Source organism: Chrysochloris asiatica, unplaced genomic scaffold, assembly GCF_000296735.1.
Source record: "Chrysochloris asiatica unplaced genomic scaffold, ChrAsi1.0 scaffold00006, whole genome shotgun sequence".
NCBI classification, from domain to species: domain Eukaryota; kingdom Metazoa; phylum Chordata; class Mammalia; order Afrosoricida; family Chrysochloridae; genus Chrysochloris; species Chrysochloris asiatica.
This window is the reverse complement of record NW_006408524.1, coordinates 13518048-13538968: the sequence shown is the minus strand read 5'-3', so window position 1 is coordinate 13538968 and position 20921 is coordinate 13518048. Positions and strand designations below refer to the sequence as shown.

The window sequence follows — 20921 nt, the reverse complement described above, 5'->3', positions numbered from 1 at the left end:
ATCACTCTTTCTTCCTAGTCTGTCTTTGTCTGGAAATTCATCTGAAAGCTGTTCACCATGGGAGACCCTGCTGGTATTTAAAATACTGGTGGCATAGCTTCCAGAATCACAGCAATTCACAATCCACCACAGTATGACAAACTGACAGACGAGTGTTGGTAGGACATGGTTGTTGTTGTTGTTAAGTGCCATCGGGTCAGGTCCGACCCATAGCGACCCTGTACAGGGTTTCCAAGGGTGTAAATCTTTACGGGAGTAGAAAGCCTCATCTTTCTCCCTCGGAGCGGCTGGTAGTTTCGAACCGCTGACCTTAAGGTTCGCAGCCCGATTCGTAACCACTACGCTAGGTAGGACATGGTAGACAAACATTAATCGGAATTGGTTTCTTTCTTTTGGGCTTCATCAGAGGCTGGGCTCTCCTTGTTTTTAGTTTCTCCATTTTCAGCAAGTGAATCTTTAGTTTTTTGGTTAGCCACTAAGCCTGTTCTCCCCTTGCTCCCCTTTTCCCTTCGTCTGCACTTTTTTTGTCTGTAGATGTATCCTTTTCTGCTGCCTGTTTTGGTTTTGTTTCCACTTTTGCAGGAGCATGTTTAGCTGACAAACTCGCCTATATCCTGTTGGGTTCCTCTCTCAGTGCCCAAATTGACCTTTGTCATGGGCATCTTGGCCGTGGGGAAGGCGCATACGGGGAACTGAGGCCAGAAAGCACAGAGAACCTTGGGGAAGCTGAGTTGCCTGGCCGCCAACACTCTGCCTGCCGCCCAAGCTGCTAGCAACCACAACCAAGAATGTTTCTTTTGGTGTTAAAATCTTTTCTTCACGTAACCCCCCTCCCCTCAGCCCTTTTAAATTGTGAATCGTGTGAACGTTTACTGAACAAATCGGTTTTCCATTCAACGGTACATGCCCGTTTTGTTTCATGCCATTGATCACAATTCCCACAATGTACCATCACCGATCCCACTTCTCCCGTCTCCTGCTTCCACTCTTCCTGTCTCTGAAGCCTTCGTGCTTTCTGAATTTTGTCCTTGGGTAAGTGCTGCCCTTTTGACGTCAAATGGTGGATTATTCTAAGGAGCATGGACCTCCCCAGTGCCACTGCTTGGAATCATGGTGTAGCTGCTGGTTAATTCACAAGGTAGTTTTGAAACATAAGGTTGGTGGTTCAAGCCCACCAGCTGCTCCTTGGTAACCCTATACAGGATCACTGTGAGTCCAAATCAACTCGATGGTACTTAACAACAACTAGAGTCACTGCTTACCTTATTGTGGTTGCTAAGTGCCGTGGAGTCAGTTCCGACTCATAGCAACCCTGTATATAGTTTCTGAGGCTGTAAATCTTTATGGAAGCAGAAAGCTTCATCTTTCTCCTGTGAAACGGCTGGCAGTTTCGAACTGTTGAACTTGAGGTTAGCAGCCTGACTGGTAATCACTACGCTACAAAAGCTCCTTATAGACCTGTCTATTTTTGGCTGAAAATAAAACAGGTGGAGGGCAGTGAGTTCAGTTCCAGACCTGAAGAATGACTAGGTGCATTGGGGGTTCTACCAATCTCTCTAGTCCACCAGTGAGCCTAGACTTTTTATGATTTGCGTTTCATTCCACATTTCTCTCTCCCTCTTTGCATGGCCTACTAATGTGATCCCTTGCAGAGTAGTTGGTAGTGGTGGTCAGGCATTATTATATCCTGCTGTCTTCATGTGTCCCCACCAAATTTTGCGGACCTTCCTCTTAGTGTATATTACCTGTCCTTCCCCCAAGTTAACAGGAGCTCTGGTAGCGTAGTGGTTATGAATTGGGCTGTGAACCCTAAGGTCAGCAGTTTGAAACTACCAGTGGCTCCGTGGGAGAAAGATGAGGCTTTCTGCTCCCGTAAAGACTTACAGCCTTGGAAACCCTGTTCAAGGTTGCTGTGGGTTGGAACCGACTCGATGGCACTTAACAACAACATCCTTCCTTCCTCTTTTGTTTCTGGAAACAATCACAGAATTTCTTTTTGTGTGAAAGCCTTTCTTGACTTTTTATAATAGTTGTCACATAAAATATTTGTTCTTCTCTTATTGACTTATTTCACTCAGTAAAAAGTCCTCCAAGTTCAGTCATGTTATGAGATATTTCAAAGATTCATCATCATTTTTAAATGTGGGTTAAACATTGGGTTGCAAACTGAAAGGTTGGTGGTTTGAATCCAGCAACCACTCTGGGGGAGAAAGATAAGGGTGTTTAGTCCTGTAAAGGTTTAATGTCTTCTTCTTGTTGTTGTTGTTGTTGTTGTTGTTGTTAAGTGCTGTCAAGTTGATTCTGATCCATAATGACCCTGTATAGGATTTCTGAGGAGCAGTTGGTGAGCTTGAACTGCCAACCTTGCAGTTCAAATGGCTTTGTAGTCTGGCGCATTAACCCACAGCACCATCTTGGAACCCCCAAACTGCTCCCAAACAACTAATGTCAACCTTAGTTTTTTGGTATTTGAGGCTACTTCTTAATTTTTAGTTTTTGACATTATCATAGTGGTTACAAGTTGGGCTGCTAACCTCAAGGTCAGCTGTTGGAAACTACCAGCCATTCTGTGGGAGAAAGATGAATCTTACTGGTCCCGTAAAGATTTAAAGCCTTAGAAACTCTCTATGGGGTCCCTGTGAATTGAAACTGACTTCTTAGCACACTACCATTGAGTTCCTATTAGAGAGGAGAAGAATTTAGCTATTCACAACTAAGTTTATAATTACTTTTTTCTTTCCTTCACAACTTTGTCATCTTCTTGAAGTTAATAGCTGTCTTGGGTTTCTTTCCCTAATTTTCTAAGTATCATAAATTCACCCTTAAATGCTGTGTATTTATTTGATTTCTTTGCAACATGCTCTGGTATATTAGATATTCTGTTAATTTTCTCTTGTGGACGTCTTTCCTGATCCTCTTGACCTACTTGAGTCTAGATTTGCTACTCTCTTATCCTGATATTCTTGGAGCCCCCTTCTCTATTATTCTGGGGATCCTTTTACCTTTCCTAGGTTGGTATCTACTTTCTAAAAAAGATTTTTCTTGTTTTTGATACAGTATTATTTTGTAATACATCCCTCTACTCTCTAACTATCTGGAGTCCTGGTGTGGTGCTGTAGGATAAGCACAGGACCACAAAGTCGGTTTGAACTGCAAGGTCAGTAGTTAAAACTCATCAGTCACTCCTCAGAAAACTGATAGAGGGTCTCTATGTCAGACCTTACTAGAGAGCACTTACCAACAACAGCAACTATCTCTCTGCCTCTCCATCTCTCTCTCTCTCTCTCTTTCTCTCTTGTGAGGATGGTACAGGACCAGGGATTGTTTTGTTCTGTGTGCATAAGGTCACTATAAGTTGGAATGACTTGATGGCATGTCACAATTGCTGCTATGCTTGAGCCTGTTGTTGCTGCAATTATGTAAGTTCATTTTCTTCCTCTTTTTCTTAGACCCTCCACTTTACCAAGCATGAGGACCTTGTCCAGAGACTGGTTCCTCCTGATAACATGTCAGAACATGTCCTGATAACAGATCCAAAGTATGAGAGATGAAGTCTCTCCATCCTCGATTCTAAGGAGCATGCGAGTTGTACTTCTTCTAAGAGAGATTTGTTTATTCTTCTGGAGTCCATGGTATTTCCAATATTCTTCTGCAACAGCATAAGTCAATGTACCGATTCTTCCATGATCTTCATAGTGATAGTCCAACTTTCAAGCATAAGAGGTCATTGAAAATACCATTGCTTGGGTCAGCCATACCTTAGTTGGCTATCTTTGCTCTTTAATATTTTAAAGAGGTCTTTCGAACAGATTGGCCTAATGTATTACATCCTTTGATTTCTTGACTGCTGCTTCCACCAGTTTTTGACAACTTCAATATTTTCACCATTTGTGTTGGAGTCTTGGTGTGGTGCTGTGGGTGAAAGCACTGGACTACAAGGTGGTTTGAACCACTCCTCAGAAGCCCTATACAGTGTCACTATGAGTCGGAATCGACTCGACAGCACTTAACAACAACATCATGTTATTTAATGGTCAAGTTGTAGGGATTTTTTATTTCTTTACAATCCATGCTGAAGGAAATTTATCAGTAGGTATTACAAATCCTCTTTGTTTCCAGCTAGCAAAGTTGTATCATCTGCATCTTGCAGGCTGCTAATGAGTCTTCCTCATTAGCTAAAACCTGATGTCAGGTTTTTCTTTAAATAATCCAGTTTCTCAGATTATTGCTCAGCATGCAGATTGAATAAGTATGGTGAAAAGATACAACCCTGGTACACACTCCTCCTGATTTTCAACTCTGCAGTAGTCCCGCGCCCCAACTTTAGTTTTTGTTTTTTTTTTCTCTAATAACTGTCTCTTGGTCTATGTACCAGTTCCTCATGAGCACAATTCAGTGTTCTGGAATACCCATTCTTCACAATGTTATCCATAGTATGTTATTATCCACACAGTCAAAAACCTTTACATAGTCACTAAAACGCAAGTAAACATCTTTGCTTTTAGCCAAGGCCTATATGACATCAGCAATGATATCTCTCATTCCACATCCTCTTGAATCCGGTTTGAATTTCTGATAATTCTCTGTCTATGTAGTGCTGCAACCATTTTTAAATTATCTTCAGTAAAGTGTTACTTGCATATGACATTAATGATATTGTTCAATGATTTCCGCATTCCATTGCGTCACCTTTCTTTGGAATGGGCACAAATATGCATTTCTTCCAATTGGTTGGCCAGGTAGCTGTCTTCTAAATTTCTTGTATAGGTGAGTGATTGCCTCCAATGATGCATAAGTTTGTTGAAACATTTCAATTTGTAGTCCGTGAATTCTTGGAAACTTGTTTGTCACCAATGCCTTCAGTGCAGCTTGGACGTCTTCCTTCAAGACCATCAGTTCTTGATCATATACTACCTCCTGCAATGGTTGAACATAGACGGACTCTTTTTGGCAGGGTGACTTTGTATTCCTTTCATCTTCTTTTGGTGCTTTCTGCATTATTCAATATTTTGCCTATAAAATCCTTCAGTATTGAAAGTCAAGGCTTGAATTTTTTCTTCAATTCTTTCAGCTTGAGAAATGTTGAGCATGTTCTTTTCTGTTGGTTTTCTAACTCCAGGTCTTCGCATATTTCATTGTAACACTTTACTTTGTCTTATTGAATTGTCCTTTGAAATTTTCTGTTCAGCTCTTTTACTTCCTCATTTCTTCCAGACCCTATAATTTTCTCTATATTCAAGAGCAAGATTCAGAGTCTCTTCTTAGATCCATTTTTGTCTTTTCTTTCTTTCCTGTCTCTTAAGTGATATTTTACTTCATTCATGTATAATGCTCTTGATGTCATCCCACAACTTGTCTGGTCTTCAGCCATTACTATTGAATGCATCTAAATTCAATCAAGTATGATATATCCAAGGTCATATTTTGGCTCTCATGGACTTGTTTTCATTTCTTCAGCATATGGATAACAGACAGACTGTCCATAATTCATATACCTGAACTTGCATTTGAAAAATGGACAGTCTGTTCCACAGTTAACCCATGGTCTTGTTTTGGTTGATGATCCTGAGATTCTCTGTTGTCTCTTCCCACAGATGTAGTCAATTTCATTCCTGTGTATCCCATCTGGTGAGGTCCATGTGTATAGTTGCCTATTATGTTGTTTTATGGTATTTACAATGAATAAGTCATTGGTCTTGCAAAGTTCAATCAAACTATCTTCAATATTATATCTATAATCGAGGCCATATTTTCCATATGTTGATCCTTCTTTATGTTTCCAATTTTTATATTCTAATCACCAGTAATTATCAAAGTATCTTGATTGCATATTTGATACATTTCAGACTGAAATAGTTGGTATTGTTGTTGTTAAGTGCTGTCAAGTCGGTTCTGTGTTGTAGCGATCCTGTATAGGGTTTCTGAAGAGCAGCTGGTGGGTTTGAACTGCTGACCTTGTGGTTCTCAGTCCAGTGTGGATCCTATAGCACCACACCAGGAGTTGGTAGACTTCTTCAATTTCATCATCACTGGCTTTAGTAATTAATTTGAATAATAGTACTCTTGACTGGTCTCTCTTGTAGGTATATGGATATTACCACATCATAGACAGTATTATACTTCAAGACAGATCTTGGAATGTTCTGCATCATGACTAATGCAATGCTATTCCTTTTCAATTCTACATTACTGTTATAGTAAATTATATGTTTGTCCCATTAAAAATGACCTATACCTGTTCATTTCAGCTCACTAATGCCTATGATATTAATCTCTGTGTGTTCCATTATATTTTTGACAACTTCCAATTTGCTTAGATTCATTCTTTGAACATTCCATGTTCCAATTATTAATGAATGTTTGCAGCTTCTTCTTGAACCCTAAAATTATGTCACAAGTGAAAGTCTAGAAAGCTTTGCTCCATTCAGATCATTATGGTCAACTTTGCATCGAGGAGACAGCTCTTCCCCAGTCATAACCACTAATGAACCTTTGTCTCTAGGCATTTGTCTGTTCTCCAAGTTTCATGGAAGTAGAACAATATGGTGTTGGTCCTTATGAGTCAGCTTCTATTTTGAGAAGGATTCTTGATTATGAGTCAGCTTCTTGTTAAGCTACCCAAAGTGAAGAGAAACTGGGTTTCCAAGACCATCAGAGTTTGTCTCCTTAAGCAAGATGACCAATTAAAGATAGCTGTGTTTTCTTTGATATGCTTGTCCTGGAATCTGGACAGGCCTGTTACTTCATCGAGCAAAAGAACATGGAGGGAATGAGACTATGCCAGTTCTGGATCTAAGCTATCATGTAGGAAGTCTGGCTGTCCTCTTGAAGACAGCCTGTGAAAAGGGTCTCCATGGAGAGATACAGGAATGAAGGCAAATCCACCCTTCCAGCTTCCCCTACCAAGACACCAATCACGTGAGTGGAGCCATCTTGGACCCTCCAGATCAGCCCAGGAGCCAGGTGAAGACTATCTAGTAGCCACAGGTGGCACAATGAGCTTGAGCACTCTACCGCAAGGTTGGTGGTTCAAACTTATCAGCTGCTCCTCCGAAACCCTATAAGGGGTTGCTATGAATCAGAACCAACTCAATGGCACTTAACAACAACAATTAACTGAAAGGTTGGTGGTTCAAATCCACCCAGCAGCATAAGTCTGCTTCCATAAGATTATAGCCACTGAAAACCTGTGCAGCCAGTTTTTCTGTGACAAACATGGGGTTGTGCATATGTATCATCCTGACAGCACTAGGTTTAACACCAGTCAAAGTCATGCGGAGCAGAAGAATTGGTCAGACTAGCTCTGCCCAAATTCCCGAACCCTAAAATTTGAGATATAATAAAAAATATTGTTTTAAGACCTTGAAGTTTATTGTACTTTGTTATAGTACTATGTACTTTGTTTATAGTACTATGTTGTTGTTGTTAAGTACCACGGAGTTGGTTCTGACTCATAGTGACCCTACACAGGGTTTCTGAGGCTGTAAATCTTTACAGGATCAGAAAGCCTCATCTTTCTCCCACGGAACAGCTGGTAGTTTCGAACCACCAGCCTTGAGGTTAGCAGCCCTGATTCGTAACCACTACGCTACCAGAGCTCCTTACAGATGCTTATAGATCTATATTAAAATCACTTTCTTGTGGAAGTCTGAGGAAATTGATCCGGTGACTTCTAACCTCCCCGTGTTGTTAAGTTCAAAGCCATTATGGATTGTGATCTTTATATGGGATCCTTGAAGTTGTCCCTGAATTATAATGGGGTTCTGTTCTGATAATTCCACCCTAAATTGATTCTGACGCTAGTCAAATACCTCTCTCTTTTTTAGTTTTCATTATTACTGATTCTTGTGAACAGTATCTTTGTAAAAACAGCAGTGTTTTGAACAGCAAATTTAAAAATTGCCTGTCTGTAGGTAATCATCTGAGAATGGTTGTTGTTGTTGTTGTTGTTAAGTGCCGTCAAGTCGGTTCTGACCCATAGCGACCCTGTACAGGATTTCCGAGGGTGTAAATCTTTACGGGAGTAGAAAGCCTCATCTTTCTCCCGTGGAGCGGCTGGTAGTTTCGAACTGCTGACCTTAAGGTTTGCAGCCCGATTCGTAACCACTATGCTACCAGAGCTCAAATTACGCGCTGTATGGAGCACATGAGAGGGGCTTCAAAAAGTTCATGGAAAAATTCCATTTTATATATATATATTTTTTTTTTCCATTATATTTTAATTTCAATTTTCTATGAATTTTCTGAAGTCCCCTTGTATTCCTAATGACAAGGACTGTCATAAGTGCTTTTCAATGTGTCTTGCTCGAATATGTTGTAAGTAGTTGAATCTTGTTCCAAGCATCCTGAAATGTCACAAAAACAAGTTCAGTGTGAATCTATTCTCATTTATAGTGTTGGACATTTGATGGTTTCTTTCAACATGGAAACACATATTTTCAGTTCTGAGAGATGTTTTAAAATAATCTCATTGGTAAATTCCTCCTATCTTTTTATTTTTCTGGAAGTTTCAATATTTGGATATTGACACCTAAACTAAACTTCTAATTTTCTTAAGTTAGGACCTTATTTTCTATCTCTGTGTTTTGATCTGTTTTCTGGATGATTTCCTCAACTTTATCTTTAAACTTTTAAATGAAAATCATCTTTTTTCAGACGTATTATTTCCAAGAGGTTTTGAATTAATTTATTATTTTCAATCCTCTGAATGAATGTTCCATTTCTTGTTTCATAAATGCAATAGCTTATTTTTTTGAGGAAATTGATTTAGTAATTTTTATATGTAGGATATTATTTCAAAATTGAAAAAAGTTGATCCCTCTTAGTTCATAGTTTCTGTTTTGTCTACGCTGTCTTTTCTCTTCGATTTTGTATTCTTTCATGTAAGAGGCTTTCTTCAGGTATCTGATTTTCCTGGGTTGTTGGCTTATATTTAAACATGGAAGATTGATTGGAAACTGAACAACGGATTGGAAGCTGGGCCCCTGGGTATGGTTTATTGACTATGGTCCCCACTGTTGTGGGGGCTGGCTGGCCCAGGGGAGGATCTTGTAGTCATCAGCCGTGACAGTATAGACCAAGTTGTGGAAGGAGGTGGTCTTTAGCGCTCTGCATGTATGTGTTAATTAGGGCACTTCTGTTGTTCAGTGGGCCTTGATTTTGGTGTATTCAAAGAATAAGCATCTAGTTTTGAGAAAGTCAGAGAAAGGGAAGGGCAGTTGCTCACTGCTTCTTAAGACTTTTTTTCAATGTTTACCTCTGTTTTTTAGTATCACTTCTAGAAAAGGAAGTGATACTGAAAAGTGATACTAACATGGTTACTGTATGCAACCAATCCCTAAGTCTTTTGGAAGTTCTGCACTGTAAATTGGTCTGCTTCTTGACTTCTTCAGTCTGCCCAGTCAGTTACTGCTTGCTCATCTACTTTTAGCTTGCCATATTTTGTGGCTGTTGCCTCTCCATTTGAGAGTTCCTGGTATCAGGTAATGGTGGTAGTGAAACAGTTAAGCACTTGTCTACTAACCAAAAGGTTGGTGATTTGAGTGTATCAGAGATTCCTTGGAAGAAAGTTCTGGTATTCTCTTTCCCAAAGGTTACAGCCATTGAAAATGCTATGGAGCGCCGTTTGACTGCCGTTCGGCTCTGCATACACGGGAACACTAAGAACTGAAATTGATGTGTCAGCAAGTTTTGTTGTTTTATTATTCTTTTTCCTCTTCTCCTTCTATTTGCCCTGTGGACAAATTCATTTACTGTCATTTTAGTGAGATCTCTCAAGGGTGGGAAGAAAATGCTTGTATTCAATCTGTTATCTTTACTCAGGACCCTGAAACAAGTACTTTATATATCATTTACACCCTCTACCTCAACTATTTTATTATATTTTTAAAAACCAGGTAGGAAATGGACATTAGATCTAAGTTCAATACTAAAATAATTTCATGGTCACTAAAGAGGGGTTATTTTCCTTTGGGAAATTAATTGTTGCCAATATTAAGCCTTAAATGTGTTTTTGATAATTCTAAAAATGGAATCTATGTACGGCACTGTTGTCTTGCTCATGACCTGCTCACAGAAGGTAAATAGTGTGGGTATTAATACTTTAGAAACGGGTAGTTGAACCTTTTGTTATGAGAATATAGAAATCTTTATCAGTAGATAAATAGTTTCACTAAAACTTTTGACCAGAAATCGCATCTATAATTTTAGGTTCCAGGCTTTTTTCCTCAGCATTAAGAAGTATTCCAAATAATTGAAGAAACTTTTTTCTCTCATCTGGAAATTAATAATTGCCTGCCCCAAATATGTGGAATCCTGGTGTGGTAATATAGGATAAATACTGTACTAATCCACCTCAAGGTCAGCAGTTCAAACCCAGCAGCCATCCAGTAGAAGGTCATTATGAGTCTGAACCTAGTTGCTGATACCTAACACCAACACCCCAAATCTGTAATCTCTCATAAATTCTAGGAATTGAGTTTCTCATGGCATGCTCAGGAATCCTGAGGCAGTACAGGGATCAGTAGAATATTTTGAAACACCTACAAATTGAGAAAAGAGCTCTGGTGGCGTAGTGGTTATGAATTGGATTGCTAAACTCAAAGTCAGCAGTTTGAAACTACCAACTGTTCTGCAGGAGAAAGATGAGGCTTTCTGCGCCCATTAAGATTTACAGCCTCAGAAACGTTGTACAGAGTTGCTATGAGTTGGAACTGACTCCACAGCACACCACCACTACCACCAATACCAACTGAGAATAGTGCTAATGCCATTTATATGAAGAATGAGTTGAATTTGTATTAATAGGACAAGCTAAGGAGATCTGGTAGCATAGTGGTTACGAATCGGGCTGCTAACCTCAAGGTCAGCAGTTTGAAACTACCAGTGGTTTCACAGGAGAAAGATGAGGCTTTCTGCTCCCGTAAAGATTTACAGCCTCGGAAACCCTGTGCAGGGTCGCTGTGAGTCAGAACCGACTCCCTGGTACTTAACAACAACAAGAAGGATATTAAGGAATGAACTCTAATGACTGTTCTGTTCTCAGATTCTTGCCCTCCTGCTTCCCCATAGCAATGCAGAGTCATATGTCCTGGTGTGATCTTTTTTATCCTTTTCCTCTGTTGCACGTCACAACACAGTCCAGTGGGCTTTTAGACTAGATGACTGCATCAGTTCTGTGATTTGAGAGGTGCAGAGGAAGGATACTTGAAAGGTTTCTTCCCTACATTTGTCCCAATAGCTAAATACTCATATTCTCAATGCTAAGAACTGGTGTGGAGGTTTAAAAGAAAAACCAAATCCTTGCCACTTACTGCTCAGTTCTGACTTAAGGCGATCACATGTGTACAGAGTAGAACTGTACTGCATACGTTGTATGTGCCCTTCCCATTTCCTCACGTGAAATGATGACTAAAATAGGTACTCACTTTAATAAAAGTAATACTTTTTACTCTTGCATAGGTGAAACTTTTTAGGACAGTTGTTCCCCCTTTTAAACTGGGGGTGTGTGAGGGACAGAATACAATGACTGCTGGTACTGTTTGCTGCTGCTGCCTGGCTTTATGTTCAGGGCTTAGCATTATTTTGCTCCATCAGTACCAATGTCAACACAGTGACAGACAAACAAAGCTTTAGTATTATTATGAAGATAATTTTTACCCTGTGGATCCCCGAAAGGGCTTCTAAGACACCCTTCCAGGGATGCCTGGACCAAATTGGAGAGCTGCTGCTATGGTCTAGATCCCATTCCAATCAGCCTCACCCAACACTAGAGGACCAACTCTCTGGGTAATTATTTGTTTGGCAAAATATAATTAGAAGAAGGATAATCATTTGCAATTATGTCATGTAATTTGTGAATAATGGATCCAATAAGGTTATTAAACTCATTAGTGTCTAGTACTTACATGTCTTTATTATTACTATTTTTTTTAAATTTGAAATTAGGTTGGCAAATCTTATCTGCAGTTCCCTGCTCTCCAATTTTCTGTTTTTAATTCTCCAAGAGACTCGGTTTGGAGTAATACATTACTTTTCAAAATTGTTTGCTCGTATATCTGCTAGGTGGGAAAGAATAGACAACTTCTAAACGTTCAGCTTCTAGGACACGTCTCATCAAAAATACGTGATGAAATGTCCTCAAACGCCTTCATGGGATCCAAATACCGATTACTTTGTCTGTTTCTTTTTAAGGCCTGCTGCATCTCTGGCCCACTAAAACAAATTTAAGGCAGAAGCAGACGAAGCCACATTTTCTTTAGAAGATGTCACAAGGTTTACCACTCATTTATGTTGAACCAGTTATCCCACTCTGACCTCTCCAGCTTGGTGTGGTAGTTTTGGTAACTGTATTTGGTTCTTAGGGTTTCATGACATGTAATGTCTAATTTGGAGTCCTGGTGTGGTGCTGCAGGTTAATGCTGTGGACCCAGTAGCCAGTTCTCAGAAACCCTATTTAGGGTTGCTAGGAGGCAGAATCGATTCAACTGCACTTAACAACAATAATGGCTAATTTCAGCTTTTTGTTTAAGTCTTTTTTGAAAGCTCCAGTTGCTGCCCTGCTTTTCAAAATTGTTTGCTCGTATATCTGCTAGGTGGGAAAGAATAGACTACTTCTGAACGTTCAGCTTCTAGGACACATCTCATCAAAAATATGTGATGAAATGTCCTCAAACGCCTTCATGGGATCCTTTGCCCCTCCAGTTTGAAGAACATCTCTATTGCTCATCCCTCAGCTTGCACAACTCCATCAATTGGACCAACTCCTGGTTCCATATCCAGAAGGGTTGTAGATTGCAAAGCACCCTACAACTGCAAGGTGATATCAGCCATAAATGCTGAGCTGAGGTATGGTTGGAATTAAGCAGTTACTTTTTAAGGATTTGGGGTCACCTCTTTTCCACTCTGGGGTTTGCTGGGGTAGAAATAGTACTGGTAAAGGATAATAATGGGGTACCACTTTTATTTAATAGCTGGCCAAGCCTTTCATGTCACACAATGCAGACTTTATTGTGCAAAATCCCAGCTTCACTGCACAGTGATCCTGCATACTGGTCAAAGTGCTTCCAAGAATGTTTTGGGTGCTGACTGATAAATTTGGCTATGTCTTGTCTCTAGAAACAGGCTAGTAAAGGGGTGGGGAGGAAGCATATTTGATGGGGAGATGTAACAGCATCTCCTCCAATGTTTCTAAATCAAGTAGCATCATAGAATTGGAAGTGGACTTAAACATCATGTTACCCTAGACCATTGAACTTGAACACTGGGGAGAATTTCAGCGTTTATCCTGCCCAATTCAATTTTATTATTCCTTGCCAGTCTAAAGCCAGTCCTCCTTCCCTTATCGTACACTGACTCATTGATTCTGAGGGTTTAGATTTTGCTTTTTAATGAGAAGCCCTGTCTTTGTAGTTTTGATGTTGTGGGGACTTGGTCTCTTTAATTTAACGTGGATTTCTCTTTTGCACTCATTGCTTTTGGAGATCATATGAACCCAAAGCACTCTTTTTAATCTTTTTAAAAAACTTTTTTTTTTTCCTTTCCACTTATCAACTACAATGCTCTTCACTGTCATTAAACTCCTGGGCTCCAAGTTATTAGCTTCATCGAGTTTTTGTTTTCTTTCTGTTTTTGACGTACTCAATTGTTTTCTGAATCACACTGGGTAAAATAACAAAACAAAACTACATAGTTTTAAGGAATATCACTTATTATTGAATTTTCTGAAGTCTGAGAATCAAGGAAACAAATTTTGTTAATATTGATTCAGCTGAAGGAAATAAAAGTTTGAAAAACTCAGTGGTTATCCTTGTTTTTTAATGCAAGTATGTAATTTCAATTAGAGTTATATTCATGCTTCCAAAAGGAGATATTAAACTTTGATGGGGCAAAGAGTAAAACTGAAGAAGGAAAGGGACCATTTTCTCTTTCAAACTGCATCTTTTTTGTGTGTTCGCGTGGTATATTTTCCAAAAAATGTTGCTAATACTTGTGACATGAGGCTGATGATAGATCATAAGAAGGACATTGTAGAGATTTAGTGGAGTAACACAAAACCCAAACCTATTGTCATTGAGTTGATGCTAAGTCATAGTGAACCAATAGAATAGAGTAGAACTGTCTCATAGGGCTTTCTAAGACTGTAATCTTTAACAAAGTATACTCTCATATAGTTCTACTGGGGATGGTAGGTGGGTTCGAACTGTTGACCTTTCAGTTAGCAGCTGAGTGGGATTCTGTTCCACACTGGTAAGTTTCTGGACTGAAAGAGATATTTGTTCAAAATACCCATGGAAGCTACTCATTCTGTCACCAGTGCTGTTTCTAGATCAATATTTTTTTCATACGTATTCTGCCAGAAGAAGGACGACTACTATCACGTACTAATCTCTCTATAATATTTTTTATACACTTAATAGCTTTTTATTCTTTTGATAAGATTGGCCTAGCACATTATAGGAAGGATAAGCACTGGATTGTCATGCTGCCCATGGTACTCCTTGATGGGAAAATCATGGCAGCTCAGATTCCCACAGAATTTTCTCTTCTATTAAAAGGAAAGGAATCTCATCTTCCTCATTATAGCATAGTGGCAAGAAACACAGACACAGAACACAGAAACAGCTGACCTAAAGAGTATTCATAGAGGACAATGAGGTTGTTGTTGTTAAGTGCCGTTGAATCAGTTCTGACCCATCGCAACCCTGTGTAGGGTTTCCAAGGAGCAACTAGTGGATCTGAACTGTCAACTTTGTGGTTCAAACTGACCTTGCAGTCCAGCGCATTATCCTGCAGTGTCACACGGGAACAATAAGGTAGCAGCAGCGAGAACCCACTGCAGGTAGGGGAACATTTATAAATGTGAGGTGACTTCAAAAACCTCGTGCAAGAACTCCATTGTCTTTTAATTCCCCCTTTTCATGAACTTTTTGAAGCCCCCTCATATAGCACATCAGTCCAATACTAGAGTCAACACTGAGCCATCTGGACGAACAAAGACTAAGTGTTGTTTCATAAACAGCAACACAGACTGTAATACAAAACTCAATCCAGTTGTTGTTGAGTTGACTCCAACTCATGGTGATACCGTGTGTGTCAGAATACAACTGTGCTCTAGAAGATTTTTTATGGCTGAATTTTGCCCCCAGAAGTAAATCACCATGCCTTACTTCTGAGACCTCTCTTTGTGGATTCTAATCCCCAACCTTTTGTTTAGCAGTCAGCCACATTTGCTGATTAGCACCCAGGGACAAGAAGGTACAAAATCAGTGTAGACAACCACAGAATAGAGATATTTTCACATAATCCATACTTAGCCACTTCCGTTGTGTCATCATCTCTCTACATAACCCTTACACTATGTGCAAGAGTACAGCAAAGTACTCATGCCTGAAGATTTACGACTTTTCTTTTTACTTTCACCTGTGTGGCGCTGTGGGTTAATGCATCAGACTGCAAAGCCGTTTGAACTGTAAAGTCGATGGTTCAAGCTCACCAGCTGCTCCTTGGAAACCCTATACAGGGCCGCTGTGCATCAGAACCAACTCTACGGCACATAACAACAACGACAACCATCATATTAAGGAGTTGTGGTAGCATAATGGGTTCAAGTTGGGCTGCTATCCTCAAGATCAGTAGTTCAACTCTACCAGTTGCTCCATAGGAGAAAAACGAGGCTTTCTGATCCCATAAAGATGAACAGGGTTGCTATGAGTCAGATCTGACTACACGGCATATAACCACCACCACCAGCCATCACACCTGTAAGGAAAAAATTCTGTTTGTCTGCTGGATTCTGGAGATTAAGGTGGATGGAAACTATTGCAGGATTGGTGGGTTGGGAAATTTTACATTGATAAGGGAGTAATCTCTGTCCACTTCCAAAGGAGTCCCAGGGAGATATATATGGTGCTTGGTTATTCAAAAGGTTGGTGGTTCAAAGCCACACAGAAGCATCTTGGAAGATAGCCCTGGAGATCTGCTCTGGAACAGTCCTGCTCTGCAGGGCTCACCATGAATCAGACCTGATGGCACTAAATAACAGCAAAGGAGCAGCCCTTTGTTTGGGGGTAGCATAGATTTAGAAAGGAAGAGGGAGACAGGCCCCTCCTGTGCCCCCTGTTCCAACAAAAACTAAAAACAGCTGAACAGGGGTCTGAACAGTAGTTAATTTGGATAGTATTTTGGACAAGTTCAGCTACAGAAGATGTAGGGTGGTTCCTGGGGAGAGTGAGCTGCGAATACAGGCGAAGAAAGAATTGACCACTTTTGCATGGCATGGTGAGTGAATTCCTTCCTTAGCATTCTTTGAGTGACTCAGGTTAAGATTCAAACTGCTTGGCAATTTCTTTTACAATCAGACTGGTATTTCTTTTATGACAACAGGATACGGTTTCAGGTCAAAAGGTGGCTGAGCCAATAGAGTTCATATGTAAATTTAAGCGTCCCTTTATGGAGTTCTGCTGTGGCACAGTGGGTTAATGAGCCAGACTGCAAGGGCATTTGAACTGCAAGGTCGGCGGTTCAAGCTCATCTGCTGCTTCTCGGAAACCCTGTACAGGGTCGCTATGGGTCAGAACCGACTTGACGGCACTTAACAAACAACAACAAGAACCATTATTGGTGCATTCGTCTTACCTCCTCACTTGATAGCAGTCCACTTTAGAGACAGGAAAAGACTTGTTTACCTTAAAACACCTATAGCATCTAGCTCAATGAGTGAGTTATTGTTGTTAAGTGCCATTGAGTCGGTTCCAAACCATAGCGACCCTATACAGGGTTTCTGAGGAGCAGCTGATGAGCTTGAATCGCCGATCTTGCAGTTCAAAGGACTTTGCTGTCTGGCGCATTAACCCACAGCGCCACACCAGGACTTAGTTTCAATGCCAGAGTAGGCGGTAAGTATTAAATTGTATCTTCACACTGAGTGATTAAAGATAATGGTTCAATAAATTATTCAGGTATGAAATGTCTTACATTAAAATTTTAAAATGGGTGCTAATACTGTAACCAATTGTTTCTTGAGCCTTCTCGGGTATTTTACAGCTTCAGGTAAACCACATCTGTGCATACTCTGCCCTCCCTACAATTTCCCTGGTGTATCTTAAGGAGCTCTGGTAGCGTAGTGGTTACGAGTTGGGCTGCTAACCTTTGAGTCAGCAGTTTGAAACTACCAGCTGTTCCACGGTAGAAAGATGAGGCTTTCTGCTTCTGTAAAGATTTACAGCCTCGGAAATCCTGTTCAGGGTCGCTATGGATCGAAACCGACTCGACGGCGCTTAACAACAACATCCTCCTTTCATCCTGTTTTCCAGAACTCAAAGCAAAGCTCTCCCTCTTCTTTTTTATTCAAGGAAGCCATCCATCTACCATATTTCCTTCTGCTTGCTTAATTATATATATATATATTGGGGAATATTGGAAAAGTCCCTTTCTACCAAGCTGCGGACACTTGCAGGTGCCCTGTCAGGTTATAGGCCTGGGAAATATAGCCCAGTCTCGAAGTCCACACCCAACCACACATAGAAAATTGAGTTGTATCTCTGAAAGTCAAAGTGCACGTCTTTATGTATAAATACAGAGCATGAAAACCAGATGACTGCAGGAACTTGAAGCCTTCCAATTATGCTTAGTCATTGTTTTTCTTGTTGGTTGCTGTTGAGTCAGCTCTGACTCATGGTTGATTTTATGTTTAACAAAACAAAACATTGCCCAGTTCTCTGTTACCTTTATGACCATCAGCATTTTAGTCATTACCTTTATAAACAGTAATTTCAGAGAGTGAAAAAGTCAAGTCAACTTCTTTGCCCCTTGAATCAGTGATGGTCTTACTTTCCACCACAAGTAAACAATAGAGCCTCCACAGCATGTTGGTGGTTTTGATAAAATACAATTTCAAGTACTATCTACTATATGGTGGATTCTAGATCTGTGATGGGACTTGGTGTATGTGATTCATCTTCTAGAAACAATTGCGAGTAATTCTCATTTCAACCTGTTGGGAAGAAGCCCCAACTACTTTTCTTTCCTTAAATAGACATATTGAAATGTTTGAAGGTGAACATACACACATACCTACTGCCCGAGTCCAGGAATCCAGTAGTGCCAGAGAGCTGGGGCCAGTTGAGCTCATCAGCAAGTGCTGTTGGCAAATTGAGGAAGGAGTGCTAAAGAAAAATAAAGTAGTAATGATCAGAATGGGTCTTTTCTTCTCAGGTAGTAAGATTATATTATGTATAGATAGTATTCTCTCTTTCTCTCATTTTTATCCTTCTCTTTAATGATCTTTGGCATTTAAAGCATATGCCTCCTAACGTTAACCACCATCAGATAATGCACAAAAATCACCATGACTCGTGATCTGACTCCAGTTCATTACCTGTGAAAGGCCTGGGAAATATAGCCCAGTGAAAGGTAGGGAACTCATGACATTGTCTACATTTCAGAGAGATGCTTAGTGGACACGTAACTTTCCACTCTTAAATTCTATGAGATTTTTCTCTGTATTTTAGATTAGATAATCAGAAAGTCAATTGCCTGAAAAGTAATAACACCCATGCCTCCAGCAAAAAATTCTTCTCTGAGTTTAAAGCTGTGCCCTCAGGCAATAAGGTAGTGCCTCTGACCTACTTGGGATTAAGGCATTTTTTGAGAATCTAATTATGGTTCCTTTCCCCACAAAGATGCACATATATTCATTTAGTTTAGATGTCTGGAGATTCACCTACTAAAGCTTTCTTACAGACCTGAGTTTAAGAACTCATGATGTGGAGTGTTGACAAAATAGAATACATTTGAGCCATATTTCTACTACTTGTGCAAAAAAAGTCTGAAGAAAAAATGCCATCAGGTGTATTTCCTTCATATTCCTGTTATAAATATACTCTGGGCTATAAACCCCTTCTGTGGCTACCATTTCTAGAAAAAAATTTATCTAGACTCATATATTTGGAAAAGGATCACCTAATTTAGTGAGTGTGATGGTTAAGGTTGTGTGCCAACTTGGCTGGGTGATATTGTCAGTGATTTGACAATCATATCATGATGTGCTCATTCCCTACGCTATGATCTGCTATGATGTAATCATTCTCATGATGAGATCTGCTATGAGCAGTGCATCAATTGAAAGGGAGTTTCCACAGGAGTGTGGCCTGTATACAATATATAAGGACATGCAAGCAAAGCCTTCTGGCTTTTTGCTCAATCTGGATCCCACAACTGAGTCATCATCTGCTGATCTCCAGTTCTTTGGATTTGAACTAGTCTGAGGTACTGCCTGCCAGTTTTGAGCTTCATTAACCTCCATAGGCTATGAGTGGGTAGCCTGGCATCTCAGCTACTGTGGCTATGTGAGCAAGGAAAAGCCTCCAGCCTGTTATCTGAGCCATTGACTTGGGACTTGCTACTCTCTACAGACACCTGAGCTGTTTTATTTGAGAGAAATCTCTCTCTCTCTATATATATATATAAGTTCACTGACTTTGGTTCTCTAAAGAACCCAGCCTAGTGGGGAACAAAGCCAAATGGGAATATGGGATTCAATTTAAAAAATCTAACATTCAAATTATTTTAATTTTACAATATCATGAAACAACAGTAAAGACATAGAAAGAACTTTCTAAAAGCTAATTATATAGAAAATTTCCCAGAACCTAGACAGAGACCCAAGTCTACAAACATAGGAAGTGATACGAACCCCAACTGGAAGAAATACATAAAGATCAATTCCGTACCATATCCTAATAATGTTCCTGAAAATCAAAGACAGGAGAGAATTCTGAATGCAGCAAGAGAGGAATCATTGCAGAAATTCTCAAGGCCAGAAAAAAATGGCCTGACAAATCTGTAAAATACTGAATGAAAGCAAATGCCAAGCAAAAAATTCTTTATTCAACAAATTTGTCATTCAGAAATGAGGAGAACATCAAGATATTTCTGAACCAACTGAAGTTTTGGGAAATTGTCACTACCAGCCCAGCTCTGAAGATACTAATCAAGACTAAAGAGTTCTCCAAATAGAAAGACAAAGAACATTAACCAAATATTAGATTCTAAAATGCTTTAAACAATGTTCTGCTGCTACTTGATTTTTAAAATTTTTGATATTTTCTTGCGACTGGAATGCAAAGGTTGGAAACAAAGAGGAAGGATCAGTAGTTGGAAAATATGGCCTTGATGATAGAAATGATGCTGGAGATTGCATGGGAGAATTTTGCAAGACCAATGACTTATTCATTGCAGATATCTTTTTTTAAAGAACATAAAAGACAGTTATAGACCTCATGAGATGAAATATACAGAAATCAAATTGACTACATCTGTGGGAAGAGACAATGATAAAGCTCCACATCAGCCCAAACAAGACTAGGAGCAGACTGTGGAACAGACCATCATTTGCTCACAATTTCAGTTTGAAGCTGAAAAAAATTAAAACAAGTCCACAAGAACCAAAATATGACCTTGAACATATCCCACCTGAATTTAGAGATTATCTCAAGAACAGATTTGATGAGTTAGACATTAATGACTGAAGACAAGAAGAGCTGTGGGATGACATCAAGAACATCATACAGGAAGACACCAAAGGTCATTAAGAAGATAAGAAAGAAAAGACCAAAATGGGTGCCAGAAGAGACTGTGAAAATTGCTCTCCAGCATAGAGATGATAAAGCAAATAGAAGATATGAGGAGGTTAAAAGAGTTGAACAGAAAATTTCAAATGGCAGCTCGAGAAGTCAGAGTCAATTATTATAATGAAATGTGCAAAGACCTGGATTTAGAAAACTAAAAGGGAAGAACATGCCTATCATTTCTCAAATACCCATTTCAGAACTGAAGAAAAAAATTCAAGTTTTGACGTGCAATATGGAAAGATTCTATGGACAAAATATTGAATAATATAGAAAGCATCAAAAAAAAAAAAA

The 20921-nt window shown here is 39.6% G+C and overlaps 1 protein-coding gene and 1 pseudogene across 1 annotated transcript in view; both read right to left on the bottom strand.

The window, feature by feature from the left end:
• Positions 1-17866, bottom strand: part of LOC102834603 — a 26212-nt pseudogene extending 8346 nt beyond the window's left edge.
• Positions 1-20921, bottom strand: part of AOAH (acyloxyacyl hydrolase (neutrophil)) — a 308932-nt gene that overhangs the window by 80913 nt on the left and 207098 nt on the right. Inside the window, exon 13 of the mRNA XM_006832268.1 lies at positions 18077-18164. Coding sequence (XP_006832331.1) covers positions 18077-18164 — 88 coding nt within the window. The remainder of the gene's footprint in view (positions 1-18076; positions 18165-20921) is intronic.